Source organism: Myxocyprinus asiaticus, chromosome 42 (assembly GCF_019703515.2).
Source record: "Myxocyprinus asiaticus isolate MX2 ecotype Aquarium Trade chromosome 42, UBuf_Myxa_2, whole genome shotgun sequence".
Taxonomy (NCBI): domain Eukaryota; kingdom Metazoa; phylum Chordata; class Actinopteri; order Cypriniformes; family Catostomidae; genus Myxocyprinus; species Myxocyprinus asiaticus.
This window is the reverse complement of record NC_059385.1, coordinates 27,179,371-27,200,683: the sequence shown is the minus strand read 5'-3', so window position 1 is coordinate 27,200,683 and position 21,313 is coordinate 27,179,371. Positions and strand designations below refer to the sequence as shown.

The 21,313-nt window shown below is 36.4% G+C and overlaps 1 protein-coding gene across 4 annotated transcripts in view; it reads left to right on the top strand.

Annotated features, from left to right (window-relative positions):
- Positions 1 to 21,313, top strand: part of ptbp3 (polypyrimidine tract binding protein 3) — a 93,749-nt gene that overhangs the window by 51,337 nt on the left and 21,099 nt on the right. For all 4 annotated transcript variants that reach the window (XM_051683508.1, XM_051683507.1, XM_051683506.1 and 1 more), the window contains 4 exons: positions 9,438 to 9,607; positions 13,619 to 13,765; positions 15,472 to 15,639; positions 15,974 to 16,084. In XM_051683508.1, the coding sequence (XP_051539468.1) occupies positions 9,438 to 9,607; positions 13,619 to 13,765; positions 15,472 to 15,639; positions 15,974 to 16,084 (596 nt within the window). The remainder of the gene's footprint in view (positions 1 to 9,437; positions 9,608 to 13,618; positions 13,766 to 15,471; positions 15,640 to 15,973; positions 16,085 to 21,313) is intronic.

The following is a 21,313-nucleotide window of genomic DNA, read 5'->3' as shown; positions in this document are numbered from 1 at the left end:
TGTAAACTTCTGACCCGCTGGGAATGTGATGAAAGAAATAAAAGCTGAAATAAATCACCCTCTCTACTATTATTCTGACATTTCACATTCTTAAAATAAAGTAGTGATCCTAACTGACCTAAGACGGGCAATGTTTTCTACGATTAAATGTCAGGAATTGTGAAAATGTATTTTCACAGTTTAAATGTATTTGGCTAAGGTGTATGTAAACTTCTGACTTTAAGTGTGTGTGTGTGTGTGTGTGTGTGTCATATATATGTATATATATATATATATATATATATATATATATATATGTATGTATATATATATATATATATATATATGTGTATATATATGTGTATATATATGTGTGTGTGTATATATATATATATATATATATATATATATATATATATATATATATATATATATATATATATATATGACACACACACACACACTACTGGTCAAAAGTTTTGAAACACTTTCTCATTCTTTATTATAATTTTTTTTACATTTTAGAATAATAGTAAAGTCATTAAAACTATGGAATAACATAAATGGAACTATGGGAATTATGTTGTGACTAAACAAAATCCAAAATAAATCAAAACTGTGTTATATTTTAGCATCTTCAAAGTAGTCACCCTTTGTCTAGAATTTGCAGAAATGTACTCTTGACATTTTCTCAACCAACTTCTTGAGGAATCACACTGGGATGCTTTTTAAACAGTATTGGAGGTCCCATCTATGTTGGGCACTTATTGGCTGCTTTTCTTTATTATTTGGTCCAAGTCATCAATTTAAAAAAAAAAAAAATTTTATTATTAAATTTTAGTTTTATAATGAAATAAATTAATATGGTGGCACAATTATATTTTTGTCTACAAAACTAATTTCAAACATTTAAACATACGCCTTCAGATCAAAAGATTTTTAAGATCATGAGAAACATTTCAGTCAAGTGTTTCAAAACTTTTGACCGGTAGTGTATATACACACACCCACAGAACTGCTGTTCACTGGAAGTTTTTTTTTTTTTTTTTTTTGGCACCATTCTGAGTAAATTCTAGAGACTGTTGTGTGTGAAAATCCCAGGAGATCAGCAGTTACAGAAATATTCAACTGGCTGGTTTGAGTATTTCTGTAACTGCTGATCTCCTGAGATTTTTGGACCTACAATAAATATAATAATTCAGATATTCAGATCGAAACATATTGCATTATTGTGGCATTCAAGTAAAGCATTAATTAGACAATACCAAAACTGTCATTAGAACTATAGAATATAGTGTTTGTTTTATTCCTATGTCATTGAATAATCCTATAGTCGACAGCAATCCATTCTGCTTGAGTTTGCTAATCTGTCCTGCTTTTACAGGAAGCGTTGGAGTGTCTTACTGGTTTCATTGTCATCAACGCTGCATTTCTAGGTTGCTGTGTCAAGTTAAAAGTAATTTAAAAACTTTTAAAATCATGTCTCGAGATCCCTGTATTCTGTTGTGTTTTGTCCAGCTGTCGAGAACACGTCTGTGTGACCGGCTCTTATTCTGTAGCTGCGTTGCTTGTGAGGTTTTTTTGAGGTGCGCTCAACTGCCCTCTACTGACGTGGCTCATAAAAACAAATGTACTTCGAGCTTAAATTGCTTAATGTTTGGAAACGACATTTATTTTATAACAAAATGTATGTATGGATCAGGAGGCATGATTAATTGCATGAATTTTTTTTTCCTTGTTATTTTTTATATAATTAATTGCGCTAAATTAACATGTTAAATATATTGTTTCTATACTGTAATCAACAACTTCAAATCAATGGTTTTATATTTCTCCATTGTTTTTAATTCAATGACATCATTCGCAATCCTTCATGGGACTGTAGTTTGTTCCCTCATGAAAGATGACATACAGTGGTCTTGTACCTTTGTCCGATTTTCAAATACTTTTTTGTACTTCAAATCAGAGTTTGTAATGTTGTGATTCACCTTGGAACTAACTGGTTTGGTTTATGGCTGCACCGGGCACGAGCGGCGTGTCACGTCAGAAGTAATAGAACCCCATTATAATCAGTGGTGTTGTCTACACTGGAAGTGTCCGTTGCGGCGACAATAAACGGGTGTCTTGTTCCATTTTGCACTGCTTGCGCTGGTGCTACTACACAAATTAAATGGTTAAGAATGTTCGTGTCGATGTGTCCAGTGTAGACAGCCTCAAGCCATTGCAGCACGTCACATCAACGGACGCGTCCGGTGTAGACAGGATGTTAGAACTCTTTTGAAGGATTTTATGAAATCCCTATGTTCAAAATCCTTATTTTGGAAAAGAGCTAATGTTCTCTAGATATTGGCATCAGGTGAGCACTAGTCTGAAAAGCCCTGTCATTAGCATTAGCATTGAAATTGAGTCATATGCTTCCCTGTTATGGAGTCAGCTGTATTAGTGTTTGGGTTAGCTGACGTAAGATGGCCTTTGGGGTAGTGGCCTCACAGCATAGCATGGTTGCCGTTAGGCAAAGCTAAAGAAGCCATAACACAGCTGACACCGAGACTGTATGCTGATAGCCCAATAAAGTGTATAGCTTTCCTCAAGGTCTATATTTTCCCAAAGTTTCAGATATTAACGGGCGATAATAATTGAATTTGTTCCCTCACCATTGTTTGGTTTTGTTTTTTTCCCACTGTCTCGGTTGTATGTAGTCTAACGTCATTATATGAATGGTGATAATTACACTACAAAACATGTTCACTCTTGCCTGACCACTTTTGCTAGAAACATGTCACATTGTTTAATTAAAGATGGGTAACGTGTGGGCAGTTTTCTGGTGTTATGAACATTGAAGTAGCTAAAATTAACCTCTAGTCCTGTAGTCATTGTTTTTTCTTTATGGCCATAGTTAAAGGGATAGTTCACCCAAAAATGTACATTTTCTCTTCATTTACTCACCCTCATGCAATCCCAGATGTGTATGACTTTTTTCTTTTGCAGAACACAAACGAAGATTTATAGAAGAATATCTCAGCTCCGTAGGTCTATACAATGCAAGTGAATGGATGGCAGAATTTTAACGCTCCAAAAAGCACATAAAGACATCATAAATGTAATCCATACGACTCCAGTGTTTTAATCCATATCTTCAGAAGCTATATAATAGGTGTGGGTGAGAAACAGAACAATATTTAATTCCTTTTTTGCTTGAAATTCTTCTCCCTGCCCAGTAGGGGGCGATATATACATGAAGAATGTGAATCACCAAAAACCCAAGAAGAAGAATGTAAAAGAGATCTGTTTCTCACCCACACCTGTTATATTACTTCTGAAGATGTTGATTTTACCACTGGAGTCTTATGGATTACTTTTATGCTGACTTTTGTGACTTATGGAGCTTCAAAATGTTGGTACACATTCACTTGCATTGTATGGACCAAAAGAGCTGAGAGATTCTGCTAAAAATCTTAATTTTAAGTTCAGCAGATGAAAGAAAGTCATACACATCTGGGATGGCATAAGGGTGAGTAAATGATAAGAGAATTTTTATTTTTGGGTGAACTGTTCCTTTAATTCATGTACATCAGGGCCTGTTATCTGGAAAACATGTTGGACCGATTCCTTTTTCCCATGTGAAGCAAACCTTGTGTTTTAGAACATCAAGCACATGAGAGCCTAAAGACTCCGAGTCGTTGCACCTTGGAAAACATACACACTTCGTTGCTGTCTACTGGGACCACTCTGGCTGAACAATACAAAAGCATTTCTGCCCCAACAAACCTGACATACTCCCTCTAACCCCCGTGCAAAGATGACATCGGAGCCTGTAACCATGAGTTACAGCTAATCAGACATGTTTGATTCTGGGGCGTGCATTTGTTAAGGAACGTTCGCAAGACTAAATTTCCAAGACCGTGTAATTAGACTAGTTTCACAATCCTACCTTATCTCGCAACTCTCGATTATGAGAATGTTACAACAGATGTTTTAATAGTGTTTTATTTAAACTTTAGTGGCATTCGAGTTTGATTCATTTCCATCAGTCATTTCAAGCAGTCTGTTTTAATAAAAACGATTCAGCACTCCGTTTCAACTATTCATTGACGTAATCACAAACATGGTGTTTTACATTATATTAAAACATTTCAGAAAAATATGGGGTAGATAAATATTTCTTATTCTTAAGTTGTATTGAAATTGGAAAAAAAATTTATATCATTCTTTTTCTGTTAATTTAGTTAAAAATTATTTGAATTAAATGTTATTTTATTATTATTAATATTAAAATGATACATTTTACAAAATATATATTATAAAAATATATTAATATATATTAATTTTTTTACATATTATACTGATTTAGTTATTATGATGATGGTTCAACCAATTCCTCAACCTTTTAAGCAATTTCTGAGCAAATATATTAATATTGATGTTTTTATTTATTAATTTATTATGTTTTTAAATATCGTCAAAAGGATGATGAATGCCATGTTTATTTTTTACTATATGATCAAGCCCTACTACAAGAAGGATAATAAATGAACCAAGAGATTACACTGGACATAGTTGTTTGGGACAGGACAGTGAAAAAGCAACAGGAACAATGTGGAGGAGGTAATACTTGCGGTGAAGGATGGCATTCCAGGAATGTGAGATATGGGAATTGTTGATGTGGAGTCACAGAGAGCTCAGTTGTGAACAGGTGTCCTAGCAACAGTTTACTGTAGTTTCACTGCACATCACTGAATTAACTATGTCGGGAAGGAAAAGATTCCTCTCTCGTCTCTCGGGTGATACATAGGTACAGTATATCACGGAAAACTGATGCTTTCCCCCAAACTGATAAGGTTACTTCAGTGGTGCAGAAATCCAACAATTTGCAATGCAACTTCCTCTCACTGTGTTGACTTTGTTTGTGGCTCAAACTTAAGCCTAATATTTGACTGCTTTTTTTTTGGGGGGGGGGTGGTGGTTTATTTGTATTGTCTAATGAGCAATCTTTAGTTAAATATAAGACTAAATTTATCCTTAACCTAACTCTAATCTAGGATTAATCAAAACCCTGAGTAGTTGTTTTTGTTTTTTTGGTTCGGGCAGGTTATCGCAAGTATTTCACAAACACAGAGAAGCTTGAAGTTAAACATGTCATTGGGTTAGCTCGCCCCAAAATTAAAATTTTATCATAATTTACTCACCCTCATGCTGTTTCAAACCTGTATGGCTTTGTTACAAATACAAAGGATGTGTGACAGAATGTCAGCCTCAGTCACTATTCACTTTCCTTGTTTGAAAAAAGATGCAATAACAGTGAATGGTGACTGATGCAAAAATTTTACATAACATCTCCTTTTCTTTTCCACTGAAAATACGTGTTTAAAACATGAGGGTGATCCAGTAATGACAGATTTTAAATTTTTGGGGCAGCTATCACTTTAACATGGTTTCTGTTTGCTAAAATACACTTTATTTTTTTCAAATAGAAGTATTCAAAACCTTGATTTGCTTAATTATTAGTGAATGTTGGAAAACCACCGATTTGTTGGCACAAACCTGTCCATGCTTTGAGTTACGATATGGCCAGTGAATTTCAAAGGTCCTGCTTTACTCATTTCCTCTTGGAAAGCCTGTGGCAGATTTGATGCAGGGATGGTTCCTCTAATCACATTAAACACACAATAAGATTTGTTAACGACACAATGAGATGAATCGCCGTGGCGGAGCCAGATGCCTTGATAGGTAATGTGTATGGTCACCATGGTAACACAGGGTCTTTTGAAAAGTGGGCCAATCATCTTCATGTTCTCACGGCGAGATCCTTGTCTCCAAGACAAGTATGGGTCTCATCCATGCATCATAAAAAAATCACCATTTGCTATCAGTAAAATTTAAGGTTATGCAAATGAGGGCCATTTTTGGGTGTGCTAAGTTTCCATAATTTTGCTTAATGAAACTTGCATAATTTAAATGAAAGACTAAGTGCTATTCAAAATCAGTGATGGGCATTCTTTTCTAAAAAACAAACAACAAACAAACAAACAAAAAACCCTGCTTTGGAAAATAACATGAATCTATACTGTCTTCTCTGTAAAGGGATAATCTAGTTTCTCTTCTCGGCTTGTTAGCTCTCTGCATGTGGCAGTCTACTGCCTCAGTCAGCCTGCATTGAGTTATTCCACTGGAGGATTTGTTCTGCTGCCAATTTAATCAGATTCATGTTCTGTGTGTCAACAAAAGACGTCTCGCAGATACAAGCTTGTTTTTCTTTATCTGTTGGTTTTGACTGAATCTACTATAGATGCCAGGTCTGGATAAAACAGACATCATTATCACTAAATTAAGGGTTGGATCTATTGCAGTCAGACTGAGCAAGAATTGAGGAGGCTTAATCTGAAGCCTGATTATATTTAGGTTTTATCTGCCGGTACAAAATACTGTCTCCAAAAGAGGAAGCATTAGAATGTGTGTGTGTGTGTGTGTGTGTGTGTGTGTGTGTGTGAGTCTGTCAACACAGTTTTAGTGCACACTTGTTTTTGTTTTTTTGGGGTTTTTTTAAGTGCTATGCCCTTTTGTAGTACACTTCTATGATGTCATGGAACAATCCAGGGAGGAAGGGCCTCTTTGTTGATTTGCATGCCTCAAACTTACAATTTTCCTGTTTGCAGATGGACACCTACTGTAAGCATGCTGAACAGTAAGAGAAGGCCTTCAGCCGTTACCCTTCACCCTCAAAGCACTTCATACTGTGGCTTGGTGTCTTTTGCTTTCATAGGCTTCATATCTGTCTTTAAGCCCCTTAAGTGAATTGATCCTCTGTTTACATTTGGCACTGATGATTATTGACTGATAATGCAAAAGCATGCTACTGTCAGTTAACTAATTCTGGTTGTCAAATCGCATGAGTACTACCTTGTCATCATTGCACAATAAATGACAAGGAGGCTGTAAATGCAGACCTATAGTGGAAGAAAAATGAGAGAAGAGTTGTTGAGAGTGAAATTCTGTGAAGGAAAGGACAAGATAACTGAGCTGGGCTATGATGGGGGTATAGGATCACTGCACTGGCTGTGAGGGGAGCAATGGTATCACTGTGCTGGGCTGTAAGGGGAGGGTGGGGATCTTTGTGCTGGGCTAAAAGGTGAGGGCTAGGATCACAGTGCTGGGCTGTAAGGGGAGGGTGGGGAACTTTGTGCTGGGCTAAAAGGTGAGGGATAGGATCACAGTGCTGGGCTGTAAGGGGAGGGTGGGGAACTTTGTGCTGGGCTAAAAGGTGAGGGCTAGGATCACAGTGCTGGGCTGTAAGGGGAGGGTGGGGAACTTTGTGCTGGGCTAAAAGGTGAGGGATAGGATCACAGTGCTGGGCTGTAAGGGGAAGGTGAGGAACTTTGTGCTGGGCTAAAAGGTGAGGGATAAGATCACAGTGCTGGTCTGTGAGAGGAGAAAAGGGAGGGCTGTTCTGAGCTGTAATGTGATCTTTGTACTGGGCTGTGAAAGAAGGAACAAGATCACTGGGCTGTGAGGGAGGGATGGGATCTCTGTACTGGACTCTGAGGGGGAGGATTGGTTGGATTACTGTGCTGGGCTGTGAGTGGAGGAATGTGAACTTTGGGCAGGACTGTGAGGGGAGAGATAGGATAATCATGCTGGGCTGTGAGGGGAGAGATGGGACCTCTGTACTGGGACCTTAGGGGAAGGGTTGCACTACTGTGCTGGGCTGGGAGTGAAGGGATGGGAACTTTTGGCTGGGCTGTGAGGGGAGAGAAAGGATAATCGTGCTGGGCTGTGAGGCGAGAGATGGAATCTCTGTACTGGGCCCTAAAGGGAAGAGTTGGATTACTGTGCTGGGCTGGGAGTGAAGGGAGTGGATCTTAGGGCTGGGCTGTAAAGGGAGGGGCATAATCTATGTGCTGGGTTGAGAGGGGCAGGATGGGATCTCTGTGATGGGCTGTGAGGGGAGGGGTGGGATTTCTGTGCTGGGTTTGGAGTGAAGGGATTGAATCATTGTGTTGGGCTGTGAGGGAAAGTATAATATCTCTGTGCTGGGCTGTGAAGGGAGGTATAGTATCCCTGTGCTGGGCTGTAGGTAAAGGGATGGGATCACTGTACTGGGCTGTGATGAGAGAGATAGTATCTGTATTGAGCTGTTAGAGAAGGGATGCGATGACTGCACTAAGTGTGGCTGGTCTGTTAACTTCACTCAGCTGTGTCTGTGTCCTGCTGATGGAAGCACTTTCTTTTGTGCACTTTTGTTGTGCTCTGCCTCCTCTCATTGGCTGTCAGGCTTAACTCTGGAAAGAGAGTGTGTATCATTGCGTGAGAGAAAGATCACATTTTAGTAGCTTATGCTTGAGCAACGCTGCATTTATAATGGAGAAAGTGGTACCATTTTTACCTCTATGACACACATACGCACATACATTGAGGACCCCATGTTGATATTACTGGAGAAATTTTGTAGTAATGGAGCTTTTAAGGTCATTACTAATGGATAACCCACCAGTGGCTGGACAAATACAGAAGAGCAGACTCTAACCATGCATAAAATGTAGTACTCGTGTTTGACACTCACTGTTCTTTTGTTTAACTCTTAGTTTACGAAAATAACATTTAAGAGTTTACTCTATTTGGTGTAATTTTTTCAAAGTTAAAATAATGTCTCCTATCCCAGTTTAATGTGCAAAGACAACTGTAAGTAAGCTCACTCTACCATCTCTTCATTTTGCACACAACACTGAGATAGATAATGATTGCTTTGATGCCTTTATCTACAATCAGACGAACACTGCCTCTCAACATAGTAAAATTAAAATGTGAAAGCCACAAATGTTGAAAGCAGAGGCAGGCACTCCGCCATGCTCTGTCTCTGTTAAAACCGTCACCAATCTGTGATGTGCCCCTGGACATAGCCAAGTGCCAAATGCCACACAATGGGCACCATTTGGGGTCTGACAAACGACAGAGGGCTGCTTAATTCTGAAAGAGGCTTGTCTTATTGTTTAGGGGGACACGCCAGTGCTGCTGCCCACCGCTGTGGCATAGTTGGTGTTGTGTTTCTGCCCATGTCCATCTGTCTCTTTCAACTTTGTTTAACTCGCTGTCGATCCACTGTGAGATCTAAAACTTTGGTTGTCCTTCAGGGTCCAGATGCATGATTATATGGTTAGATGTATTGTATTAATTGCATTTACCTGTACCATTGTTTTTTCCCTTGATGTGATGCTGTCAGAACAGACCTGAGACCACTTTTTTTGTGTTGTGACCCACCAGTCTAAAATGATACAAAAATATTTATTGACAGTGACCTTTTTGCTGCCTGATAATAATGGTGGTTACTGTCTGATACAGTCAGACTTAATTTTTTTAATATCGATGTGCATCAGTGCCAGTTTTGGCATTTGGAAAACTGGTAAAATAAAAACAAAGATAATCATGGTGTTTTTTTTGTTGTTGTTTTTTTTCTATTTTGACAGCTAATGGCAACGACAGTAAAAATTATAAAGGAGACCGATCCCCCTGTGGCCCCTCCCGCGTCCTCCACGTCCGCAAAGTTCCCATCGAAGTGTCAGAGGCAGAGGTCGTCTCACTAGGTGTCCCTTTCGGCAAAGTCACCAACCTGTTGATGCTCAAAGGGAAAAATCAAGTAGGTGCTACATTAACACAATAAACATTTCTCCACCCTTTATTGTATGATGTTTTTTGAATTTTAACGTCAGAAATAGTTTTGAATTGATTCCTGTCTTTGGAAATTAACAATTTTTAGTTTTGGATTTATTTTATTTTTCAGTAGTAATTTTAGTTTTTATCCCTTTTAACCAGACTGATCTCACAGTGAAATTGGAAACGGGTTGACTTTTCTTTAGCTAAAATCGTTCTGTGCTTACTGAAATGTGAAACACTGCCCCCAATGGCCAAAGCGGTAAGTGTTGTTGGGAGTTTGGGCATGTGTGAGCTCCATTTTTCAGGTGTAATGTCCACGGATGGGCACCACAAACGAGTTGTGAAAGGTGCTGTTTTCAGCTGTACAGGCTGTAATACAGTTAATAGGAATGCATATTTTATAAACTCTAACCCCCAACACAAACCCCAAAACGAAACCTTACCATCAGCAACATGCTCATCACACATTATGCGAACGCAATTACTTTCTGGTTTCAACGTGGGATCCCAACACACAACACGCTTCAAGTCACACCACAGGGGAAGGTAAACCTACTGGAGCTGAAGCAGAAATGTCTGATAGGAGATAGATGCAGTCAGCAAGGAGGCCCCGCCCACTCATGGGGGAAAGCAAAGCGCTGTTATCATAGTTACTCATACATTCCTATGTGGAAAACGGGGAGAAATATACGATAGATTTGGCTATTTTAACAACGAAAAACATGACAAAATGGTGTTGTCGTTTTTTACACTTCTAACAATGCCAAAAAACCTGAAACTGATTTTTGTTGCCTGCCAACTGACAGAAATATAAGCCCAAAAAAAGAGCACTCCATGAAGTAGTTTCTCAGCAGCGCCAGGCCACCCCAAGACAGAAGTTTACTTTTTTGACTGCCACATTAATATTTTGTCATTTGATTGGTATCTTAAAACATTTTTATTTATACCTTTTAATATGAGTGATAGTTAATGAAATAACTGTACACATAAAATAGCTCAAATTTCACATTTCACAGTAACTTTACTAGAAAACCCATTTACTGAACACTTCGCCAAACCGAACTTACCAAGAAATACATCCCCTTAGGAATGTTTGATTGATTAAAGCATGAAAAACAATAAACAGCGCTCCACTCTGATCATGTCAAGTTTTCTCATGTATCTTGTCTTGTTTTGTGGTATTAACTCATCATTATGTATCTGCTGGATCCGCTGTTGTGATGATATGATGATCGATTTAGTCTTGAATCCACTCAAATGTTTCCCAAATACATTAAATCACATATTCAGCATATAATCGACTGCAGCCGCAGTGCTCTTCTTTGGGCTTATATTTCTGTCAGTTTGCAGGCAATAAAAAAAACAGTTTTGTTTGGATTGCAAAAAACGACACAACAGCTTTTCGTCGTTTTGTTAAAATAGCCAAATTTGTTGGATATTTCTCCCCCTTTTTCCTCATAGGAATGTATGAGTAACTATGGTAACAAGGCATTATTTTCCTCCATGCTTAACCACGCCCCTGGGTATGACGTGTTGCCGGCTGTATCTATGGCGCTTGTCGATGAGTCAGCGTAATGTGGCTGATTCTAGAGCACTGGAACTCTTGGGAAAAACATGTCGACTTCCTGTGTGATTATGTTGCTTCTTTACACAGCACCACACAACAAATCGTTCAAACACGAAACAGACATGATAATACAACAAGTGAACTGTGATTGTTGTTTTTTTGTTTTTTTTATGTCAATCAAACAGCCGCTTCTTGCCTAATTGGCTGGTTCTGTTTGACAGAAAACACAGATAGTCAAAAGTCAAGACTTCAGTTGATTGAAAGTTTGCAGAAGATTTTGCCATTAGAGTATTTGCTTTTGAGATCATCAAACCACACCTGATGCTTTCATGTTGGTTTAGCAGGGGAATGTCTGGATTAAACTGCATGAATGAGATCAGAGGTTAGAGTAAAACCAATGTGTATATATTAATCGGTAAAACCTATATATCGGTGACGATAGTTGCTTTTTAGATCTATCGTTATCGGCAAAAATCTATACTGATAGTTGCTTACAGTTTTTTCATCATTACATCATTTCAAAATAAGAGTCCCCTGTGTATTTCAGGATTGTTTATACTTTAAAAAGTCCCATGTAATGCATCAAATCTTTTTTCTGGTGATTTTTTTTGGGGATTTTGTTTGAACAATAGACTGCAACTGGGATTGTATTTATTTAGGACTAATATATAATGTGCCCTTTATAGTAAGGAAAGAATAAGAACTTAAAACTATCAGCCAATTAATCGGCTACCAGCCTTTCCCACCACCGTAGTTATCGGTATCGGCAAAATCCACTATCGGTCGACCTGTAGTGTATATTTTCACTGTTAAGCCTCTGTGTGTTTCATCATGATCACTTGTCTAAAGTAGTCATGTCAGCTTGTGTTACTTGTTACTGTGGACATGATTAACTCTTGACAGGTGCCACATGCCAAACAGAAGTAGTGCAACTTAAGATAAAGAGGATGCGGTTGAGGGTGATTTAGTTTGTTGATGTAGCTAAATATAATGTTCAGAATGTCTTTTAGATGTAGAAGCCTACCCCCTCTACGGTGACATTGGTTTGACAACCCCATTGTCTTTGGGATTGTCTGTGGTATAAAAAAATGAAGCCTATTTTTAAGACCTTTAAGATATTTTTAAGGTTTTTAAAAAGATTTAGAAAAAAAAAATAAAAAAAATGTGTGTTTGTTGTACTGAATTTAATTTGTATTGATAAAAAAACATTGTGTCTGGATAGGATGATATTCATGACAGTAATGAGAATGTTAGTTTAGCATCACTGTAATGATATTTTCTTTAATTACTGTTATGAATTTTTTTTTCTTCACATTATAATAATGAAAATTGATTGGGGTGGATGCTGAGTTGTCATGAAAATTATAGTTTTAAAAATAAGCTTTATCTTTATACATGCTATTCTGAGATGCGGGTTGGCTGTGTTTTGGCGGCACGAGGGGAACCTATACAATATTAGGCAGGTGGTTTTAATGTTGTGGCTGATCGGTGTGTGTGTGTATATATATATATATATAATATATATATATATATATATATATATATATATATATATATATATATATATTCAATATTAAATTCAATATTACTCAGACATTTCTTCTTGAGATTTGTCCCAAAAAAAACAAAAAAAAATCACACTAAAAATACCCCCATCAAAAAATATTTTTCCTGTATTCTTCATTCTAAGGGGTGGTGGTAAAGGAGGGTACAGATTTGCTTTGGCTTCATTAGTGGTGTGAACTGATAGAAACTAAAGTATGAGTCCTTTCAAACACATCAAGGTCCTGGTAACAGAGCAAAAACACAGCACTCACGCTTCTACTCAAGTGCCTTTTCATATTCAAATGGCACTGGCATATTTAGACAAGAAAAGAAAGGCAAATTTGCTGTGTGCTGCTTGGTTTGATTGAGCATCAAAATATCCACTTTATTGAAAGCTTCTGCATCTATAAATCTCTCACACCCTGCATGATGAGGTCAGAATAATTTGTGGTTTTTGCTATGCCAAGCGTTGCTGTTAATATACTAAAATACATCTCTTACACTAAGCATTCAAATTTCAGCGGGTAACTTGTCCTGCACCAAATGGTAAAAATCTAGTTTCTCTTTTTAAAGGATACAGAAAGTAATTCTTCTCAGAATAAAGTGTATCAACTCCCTTTCTGTGTCCTGAGAATGGCTTTTTGTGTAGCATAATGAGATCTATCAATATCTTTCTTTTGCTGTCCATCTCATAAGTGCAGAGGAGCGTTGAAGACGAAGATTTCACTGACAGGCTGATTTTAGACCATTGATACGTTTCATTTGAGTGTTGCTTTAGAAACAGTCTAAGTACAAGTTGGATTAAGCTGCACCACATCTGTGCAATTATCTGAATGATGTTGTTATCAGAGCTAAGCACTGTTCTTTCTCTTTTCTCTCCAGGCTTTTATAGAAATGGCTTCTGAGGAAGCAGCCATCACCATGGTCAACTACTACACCGCAGCCACACCTCACGTTCGCAACCAGCCTGTCTACATCCAGTATTCCAACCACCGTGAGCTCAAGACTGACAACCTGCCCAACCAGGGGGTGAGGATTCATACTGGCACTCAACTTATAATTATTCTTCTTATTATTTTTTTGCATTACAGTAATGAGAATGCTTTTTATTATTATTTAGAGAATTCTTTTTTCACATTACATTAATAAAAATGTGAGTTATTTGTATTACGGTAATGAGATTTTTTTTTCCTATTATAGTCATAAGATTGAGAATGTGAATTTTTCGCATTACATTAACAATATTTTTTATTATAGTTATGAAAATGTTTATTTTTTTTATTTTATTACAGTAATACTTTTTTTGTTTTTTCACATTACAGTAATAAGAATCTTTTTTTTTTCTATGTAGTAATGGGAATAATATTTTTCACATTAATTATTAAATAAAAAAATTCAAAACATTTTTCACTGGACAGTAATGAGAAAGTGATATTTTTGTATTACAGTAACGAGAATGCTTTTAATTATTAAAGAGAATTATTTATTTCACATTACTGTAATAAAAATTAGATTTTTTTTTTCTAATAGTCATATGATTGATTTTATTTTGACTGTACAGTAATGAGAATGTGAATTTTTCGCATTACATTAACAATATTTTTTATTATAGTTATGAAAATGTTTATTTTTTTTATTTTATTACAGTAATACTTTTTTTGTTTTTTCACATTACAGTAATAAGAATCTTTTTTTTTTCTATGTAGTAATGGGAATAATATTTTTCACATTAATTATTAAATAAAAAAATTCAAAACATTTTTCACTGGACAGTAATGAGAAAGTGATATTTTTGTATTACAGTAACGAGAATGCTTTTAATTATTAAAGAGAATTATTTATTTCACATTACTGTAATAAAAATTAGATTTTTTTTTTCTAATAGTCATATGATTGATTTTATTTTGACTGTACAGTAATGAGAATGTGAATTTTTCGCATTACTTTAACAAGAATATGTTTTTATGATAGTAATGAAAATGAATTTTTTCACAATACAGTTATAAAAAACAATTATTTTTTTCACATTATGGTAATAAGAATATATATATATATGTCAAACTATTTGAAGTTTTTTTGCAAGGACTTTTTATTCTTTTTTATGATTTCAACACGGTTACACCACTTTGACATTTTTCACTTTAAGACACAAAAAACATCTAAATTAATTTAAATCTAGAAACATATTCATCATAGAAGAGGTGTTTTCATGTCATTGTTTGAATTGCATTTTTAATGTATCTTTGAATAAATTAATAGATTTAGAGAAAAAAAAAACAAGTGTCACATCAATGACCCAATTACATTCTTGAAACTACAATTGATCCCACCCTTGCACAGTCATCCATCATTTCACCTTGTAACGACTGCCATGTGCTGCTGCATTCTCTTAAGAGATTTTGTCTCCAAAGTGTCACATGATTTTGACAGTATTTGCATGAGAGTATCAGTGAAATACAGTGTAGCTCAATTGATACAGTGCTACTGTATCTGTGTATACATGGAGGTTTATAGAGACTCCTTTATTCTTTTGCTTTAGCCAGAGCTGTTAGTTCCACAGTGTATAAAACTGCAAATTAGAGAGTAATTTGCGGATTAGTGCAGATTTGTGTAGCGCTATGGGAAGCAGGTGAACTGCTGGTAAAGTATTAAGAGTGAGATGTGTTTCTGTATATTCAGTGTGAAGTTTAAGAAGTGTTTTTTTAAATGATTTGCTACAAATGTTATGTTTGCAGAGAGCTCAGGCTGCTCTTCAGGCTGTCAATGCAGTGCATTCTGGGAATATGAGTCTGTCTGGGTCTGCGACGGCCAGTGACGGTGTCATGATGCCTGGACAGAGTGCTGTGCTTCGCATCATAGTAGAGAATCTCTACTACCCAGTGTCTCTAGAAGTGCTACACCAGGTAAGACTGATAATGCTCAATATGATAGCACAGTCTCACGCAGGTGTGATGCGGCAATATTCTAGTTACAAGTAATTTGATTATTCACACAGCCAGTCAAATTTTCATTTCGGCTGAACAATTAATTTCACTGTGGGCAACCCAGTGCAACACAGCAAAAATAAAAACCAAGTGACTGAAAAAATACAGTTGCATATGGTTAGACAAAAACTCAAAATACATGGAAGAGATTGTCTGTTGACAGCTAGCTTTCTGTTTTTTTTTTTGTTTTGTTTTTTAAAAGCATAAAGCACCCTTTATCTTCATGTTCTTGTCATCTCTTCTCTTCACTTAGATCTTCTCAAAATTTGGAACAGTCCTGAAGATCATTACCTTCACCAAGAACAACCAGTTTCAGGCCTTGCTACAGTATGCAGATCCAATGAATGCACATCATGCCAAATTGGTCAGTACTGAAATAGAGCCTATAGTCACTAAATGCTCCTCTTACTGTCTTGTTGTCGGGTGGTTGATAGGATGAATTGAAGGGTGAGGGATTAAAATGTGGCAACCAGCTTCAGTACCCACCAGTGTTTCCTATATATATATATATATTTAATAGTAGTTTATATTAAAAAAAAAATACATGTTACAAATATTTATATAAACATATTCAAAATATTATTTTGGTAGCGTTTTAATGTTTTAAAGATTTACTTTAAAGTGTATTACTATTTAAAAAATGTTTACACCACCACCAAAAAATATCTATCTTTTACTATACTTTTGGTAACACTCTATAAGTCTCTCTACGTTCACATTAGGTATCATGAACTAACAATAAACTTTTTTTAAAGCATTTATTAATTTTGCTAAATGTTAATTATTAAATATACTGTTCATTGTTAAATCATGTTAGTTCATTATATATTAACTAATGTTAATACAAATGTAGTTTTTTTTACGAGTCAGACGTAACTAAAAGTTACAGTTAAGTAAACCCACTGAAGGATTCAATGAGTTAATTCAGTGACCTTTTTGAGTGATTCATCGAGTCATGTTCATGAATCGGACCACGCCAGCCACGTTGTATGTTTGTTTTTGAGTATATATAGTGAAGACTGAAAGACATGTTGTCTTGATGTTATTCCACAGACCACATTTTTGTTATCTCATCACATTCAATTCAGATTACAAGCTCACAATATGGCTAAAATGTCATTTCCAAGTTGTAATGAACAATAGTATAGTAATACTTAACATTTACCAAGAATAGTAAATACTTACATTTTTTTATTTTTTTTTATTGTTAGTTCATTATACCTAATGTGTCTTGGCTGCAAAAGCACATAGTTGTGCATTATACCACTGGTACATGCTGTAGATATGGTTAGTTGGGAATGTTTCTGGTCTGTCCAGATCATCAGGCTGTCTGTGGAGACAGACGGTTTAGCTGTGGTCATCCCTCACTGGCACGCCCTCCTAATCTCTTGCCTGTTCCCTATAATCAGAGCTTCACTATCCATCACTAGGGCGCTCTATTGGCTTATGTACCCGCCAACACCTGCCTGCCATCTCCGCTCCATTTTTGCTGTTCCCCTGTATTTTTTGGTGAGGAGCCAAAAATTTGTCAAAGTGATGTTTTTTTCCTCGTGTATGACAGCGAAACTAGCTCTCAGTAGACGGCACAAATCAAGCGGCCCCTGTAATTAATATGTCACTATTGAGGTTATCTAATGAATGCCAATGCAGCTCACCAGGGATAAAAAGAGCTAGCAAGTAATTACTCCTCTGGTCGGAGGTTGTTATCTATTGTGCGGCTGCCATGTATTCGCACAAAGAGAGTATTTGTTAGTGTTACAGGATGGGAGGGGATGGGGTCCTTTTTTTTGGGGGGGGGGGGTGAGATGAAGATGAAGAATTTTAAAAATTGCTACAAAAAGGAAAAACAATTGTGTGCAAATGTACCCTATTTTCTAAGTGTCTTGCCAGGAGCCACAATTGTCACTTGTAATTCGAAGAAATCCAGAATGGCTATATCCATTTACAAGTTGCACCTAATACAAATGTTAATCGAATGAATTACATGATATGCTGATTTAATAATTAAATGAATCATAATGAATTGCATACATAAATATTTGCTGAAATTGAGTTCAATTGAGTTCATCAATCTGTCCACGGTAGACAGGGCTGTTCTCACAGAACGTGTTATTGTGTTGCAGTTGAGCTGTCATTGGTCCATGTACACATGCATCAGACGGACACTTTTTTGATGCATTTCACTGTGGGTGCGTCATGTTTGACTAGTGTTTTTGGGATGCTGTGTAATGTTTAAATGTAGTTAAAATGTGTTTTAAGACCCCTGCATCATTCTGTTGTGCTCCATCTTGCTGCCTTTGAACAGCTGTTAGTTTGTTGTCTGTACAACTGTGCCTTACGTCAGAGTCCTGACGGGTGAACCGCTAATATTTGATATAACGGTGGAAAAATAATTACATTGTCATTTGCAGTGCGGATGCTGGTCGGGGAATCAATAGGCATGGGCAGACTGCAGGTCAAATAGCCAAGGCTGTTTTTTTAAATGTCAAACAATGTTCATTGTTTACATTATTTTATTAACACCTTTTATGCGTTTCAGATGTATTAAGTCGCCTCTGTCTGTGATTAGGCATAAGGTCTACATGACACATGTAATAGCCACGCTGTGCTGGAGCCCTCCATAAACTCCCTGATATCACATCCGGTGATGCATTGCGAATCGTTACGATGGAACTAGAAGATGTGAAAAGAAAACTCGCCAGTGGATTTTAATGTATGGAGACCTCTAAGCATCTGTATAGACTATGGTGTGATTCATGCACATTTGTTCAAAATAGCCTTTGTGGGCAGATTGTCCACATGATGTAGACAAAAGTTTTATATTGTTTACACTACGGACGCACTTTCTCAAATTTTTTCCTGTTAATTGTCACCACAATATTAGGCTACGTGTCTATTTTTCTTAAATGCTCCAACTCAGAGTTCCTAATGTTAGTTTGGTTGCTTGTGTGACGTGAGCAAATAAACAATTTTTGTCTACCTGGTCTTTATGTTAAACGGTCGGGTCGGGTACAGAATTAAATTAGTGCTGCTTTCGGATAACGGGTCGGGTTTTCTGCTAAGGACAGCAGGTGCTTTCAAAACATGACCCGTGCTGGTACAGCTGGAGCTGTGCTGACTGCTCCTTGATGACTGCGACTCGCAAAAACACGACAGTAGTATTTTAAGTTTGAATTGCTCAGTTGGTAGGAACATTTCGTATTACGGACTTAACGTATGATCAGGGGGCATCACAAATTGTGTAATTTTTTTAATATAATAAAACAAAAATAAAACCAAAGCATTCAATTCTGATGACATTGAGAGAAGTTTTTAAAATTTTCTTGAATATGTGTAGTATTCATGTAATCATTAGCTAAAGCATTTCTAAAAGACTTTGAGGCCGTTCATAACTCGTTCTTGCACTGAAACAACAAGCACTAGACACAGCACAAAAATGCAACAAATAGAGCAGAACGCACGTGCCTCAAGATGCGTTTTGAAATGTTCTTTTAAACTTGACAAAATAACTTTTTTTTTTAAATGTGGTGCGAGATGCTGAAAACACAGTAAGACGCGGTGCAACAGTCAAAAACATCTGTCTAGTGCATACTTACATAGGACAACAATTGAAAAACGCCGTGGATGGACGCATAAACGCATTTGGTGTGAATGGCCCCTTATTCACACAACACAGTACAAGTTAAAGTTTCTCAAAGTTACCTTACAAAAAAGTAGCATTTTGTTTCAAGTGATTGTAGGTAAATAGCCTGATAGCACACATACATCACTCGTCTAATTGATATGTGTGTTTAAATCTGGAAGACGTATTTTTTACATTGTTTGCTCATCTGCAATACGTCTATAAGACGTAGATCAGTAAATATGTATCAGATATCAATAAGACATTAAGCAGATGTCTTTGAGACGTTTATGACTTCATCTTTTTATGATGTTTAGCAGATGCTAATTAGATTGTGAAGCTTTCCAGATGAAAAGATCTAAAACAGACATCTTAGAGATGTACGTGTGCTCTCTGGGTCTCCATTTCGTCCAATGCTCTGTTTGTTCCCTGTGTTCTTAAGTATCCCAATACTGTTTTACTGAGTGAGAACTGCTCCAAATGATTCAGCGAATTGATTCAGACTGGTTTGCTTAGCCTTTTGGCCAATTCACTGAAAAGAACCGACTCAAAAGAATGATTCATTAGCAAATCAGGCATTTCTAGTTATAATTCTGCTCAGCCAACAGAAGTACCGGACACACAATATGATTGCTGAAATATTCGCATGGAAAATGTTTCTCTGGTAAGTTGCAAACAGCACCAGTACTCAAATAACACATAAAATTGACTTAAATTTTTAAGCCTTAATAAATCCAAGCCACCATGATGCTAGGGTGTTGTGAGTGGTTGCTAGGGTTTCTGGGTGGTTGCTAAGAAATTGCTAGGTGGTTGCTAGGTTGTTTCTTACTGGCTCAAGTCAAAAGAGTCCAACCTGAACGTCTTTTATGATAATCTTATCCTTACATTAGATATGAATCGGGTCCTTCCTTCATTACAAGTTTATGAGATTTTTTTCGCCTGTTTTCTCGTCCACCAGATGGAAGTCTGATCACTTAGAAAAGTATTACCACACCTCTCCTCTACAAGTTGCACGACGTTCAAACGATGCAGGATGCGGGACGAGTTTCTTGTAATCCCTAACACGTATGAAAAATAGTAATAGTGATGCTTGGCGTAGCAAAGATCACTAATAAAGCAATAGCCCTTACACAATTTATTCATTCACTCTTCCATTGTTGTAATGGGCGTTCATTACCAGGGTTCAGTTTTATGAATTGGCCCCACGTGAGAAGATATTTCACATTGGCCCCACCTGAACAAACCTGCTCCAGACATATTCCACACAGAATAGACAGTTCAATAGGGAAGATTTCACGCTTGTTTTCTTATACTGAGCAGGTAAGTGGTATGCTATATGTGGTAATTATAGGTTTATATGTCAGTCCACCACACAGAACAGCCCACTATGAAATGGGGATTATTGGTAAACTGAGAAAGCCATTTGTGCCACCATAATTATGCCCAGGGCTTCTACAGGGGATAATGTGGATGATTGGTTTGTGTACGTTTGTATAAGTGAGAATATTTATTAGAATATTTTTTTGTTTTTGCTATTTTATTTTGTATGTATTTTTTTTGTGCTAAAATCTGAAACCACATTAAATCTGCAATTCAAAATCACATTTTTAAAAGTTTTAAAGATTTTAAAACATCTTACACAAAGAAACGATAAATAAGAAAGATTCTGCACTACTTCTTGGTAACTTATCAAATTTGTAGATACCTGTATGTGAGGTTGACCGTGTTAACTCCTTGCTCTTCAATAGAGAGTGTGTGTGTGTGTGTGTGTGTAGTGTATATATATATATATATATATATATATAAAACAAAATATATTTACATAAATAACTAAATATATATTAAGTCAATTTATTTACAAAGCACATTTTAAAACAACAGCAATGCTGTACAGTCTAATAAAACAAAAAATTAAGAGACAAATATAGGAAAATATTAAAAATATTACATAATATAAATAGATATATACTG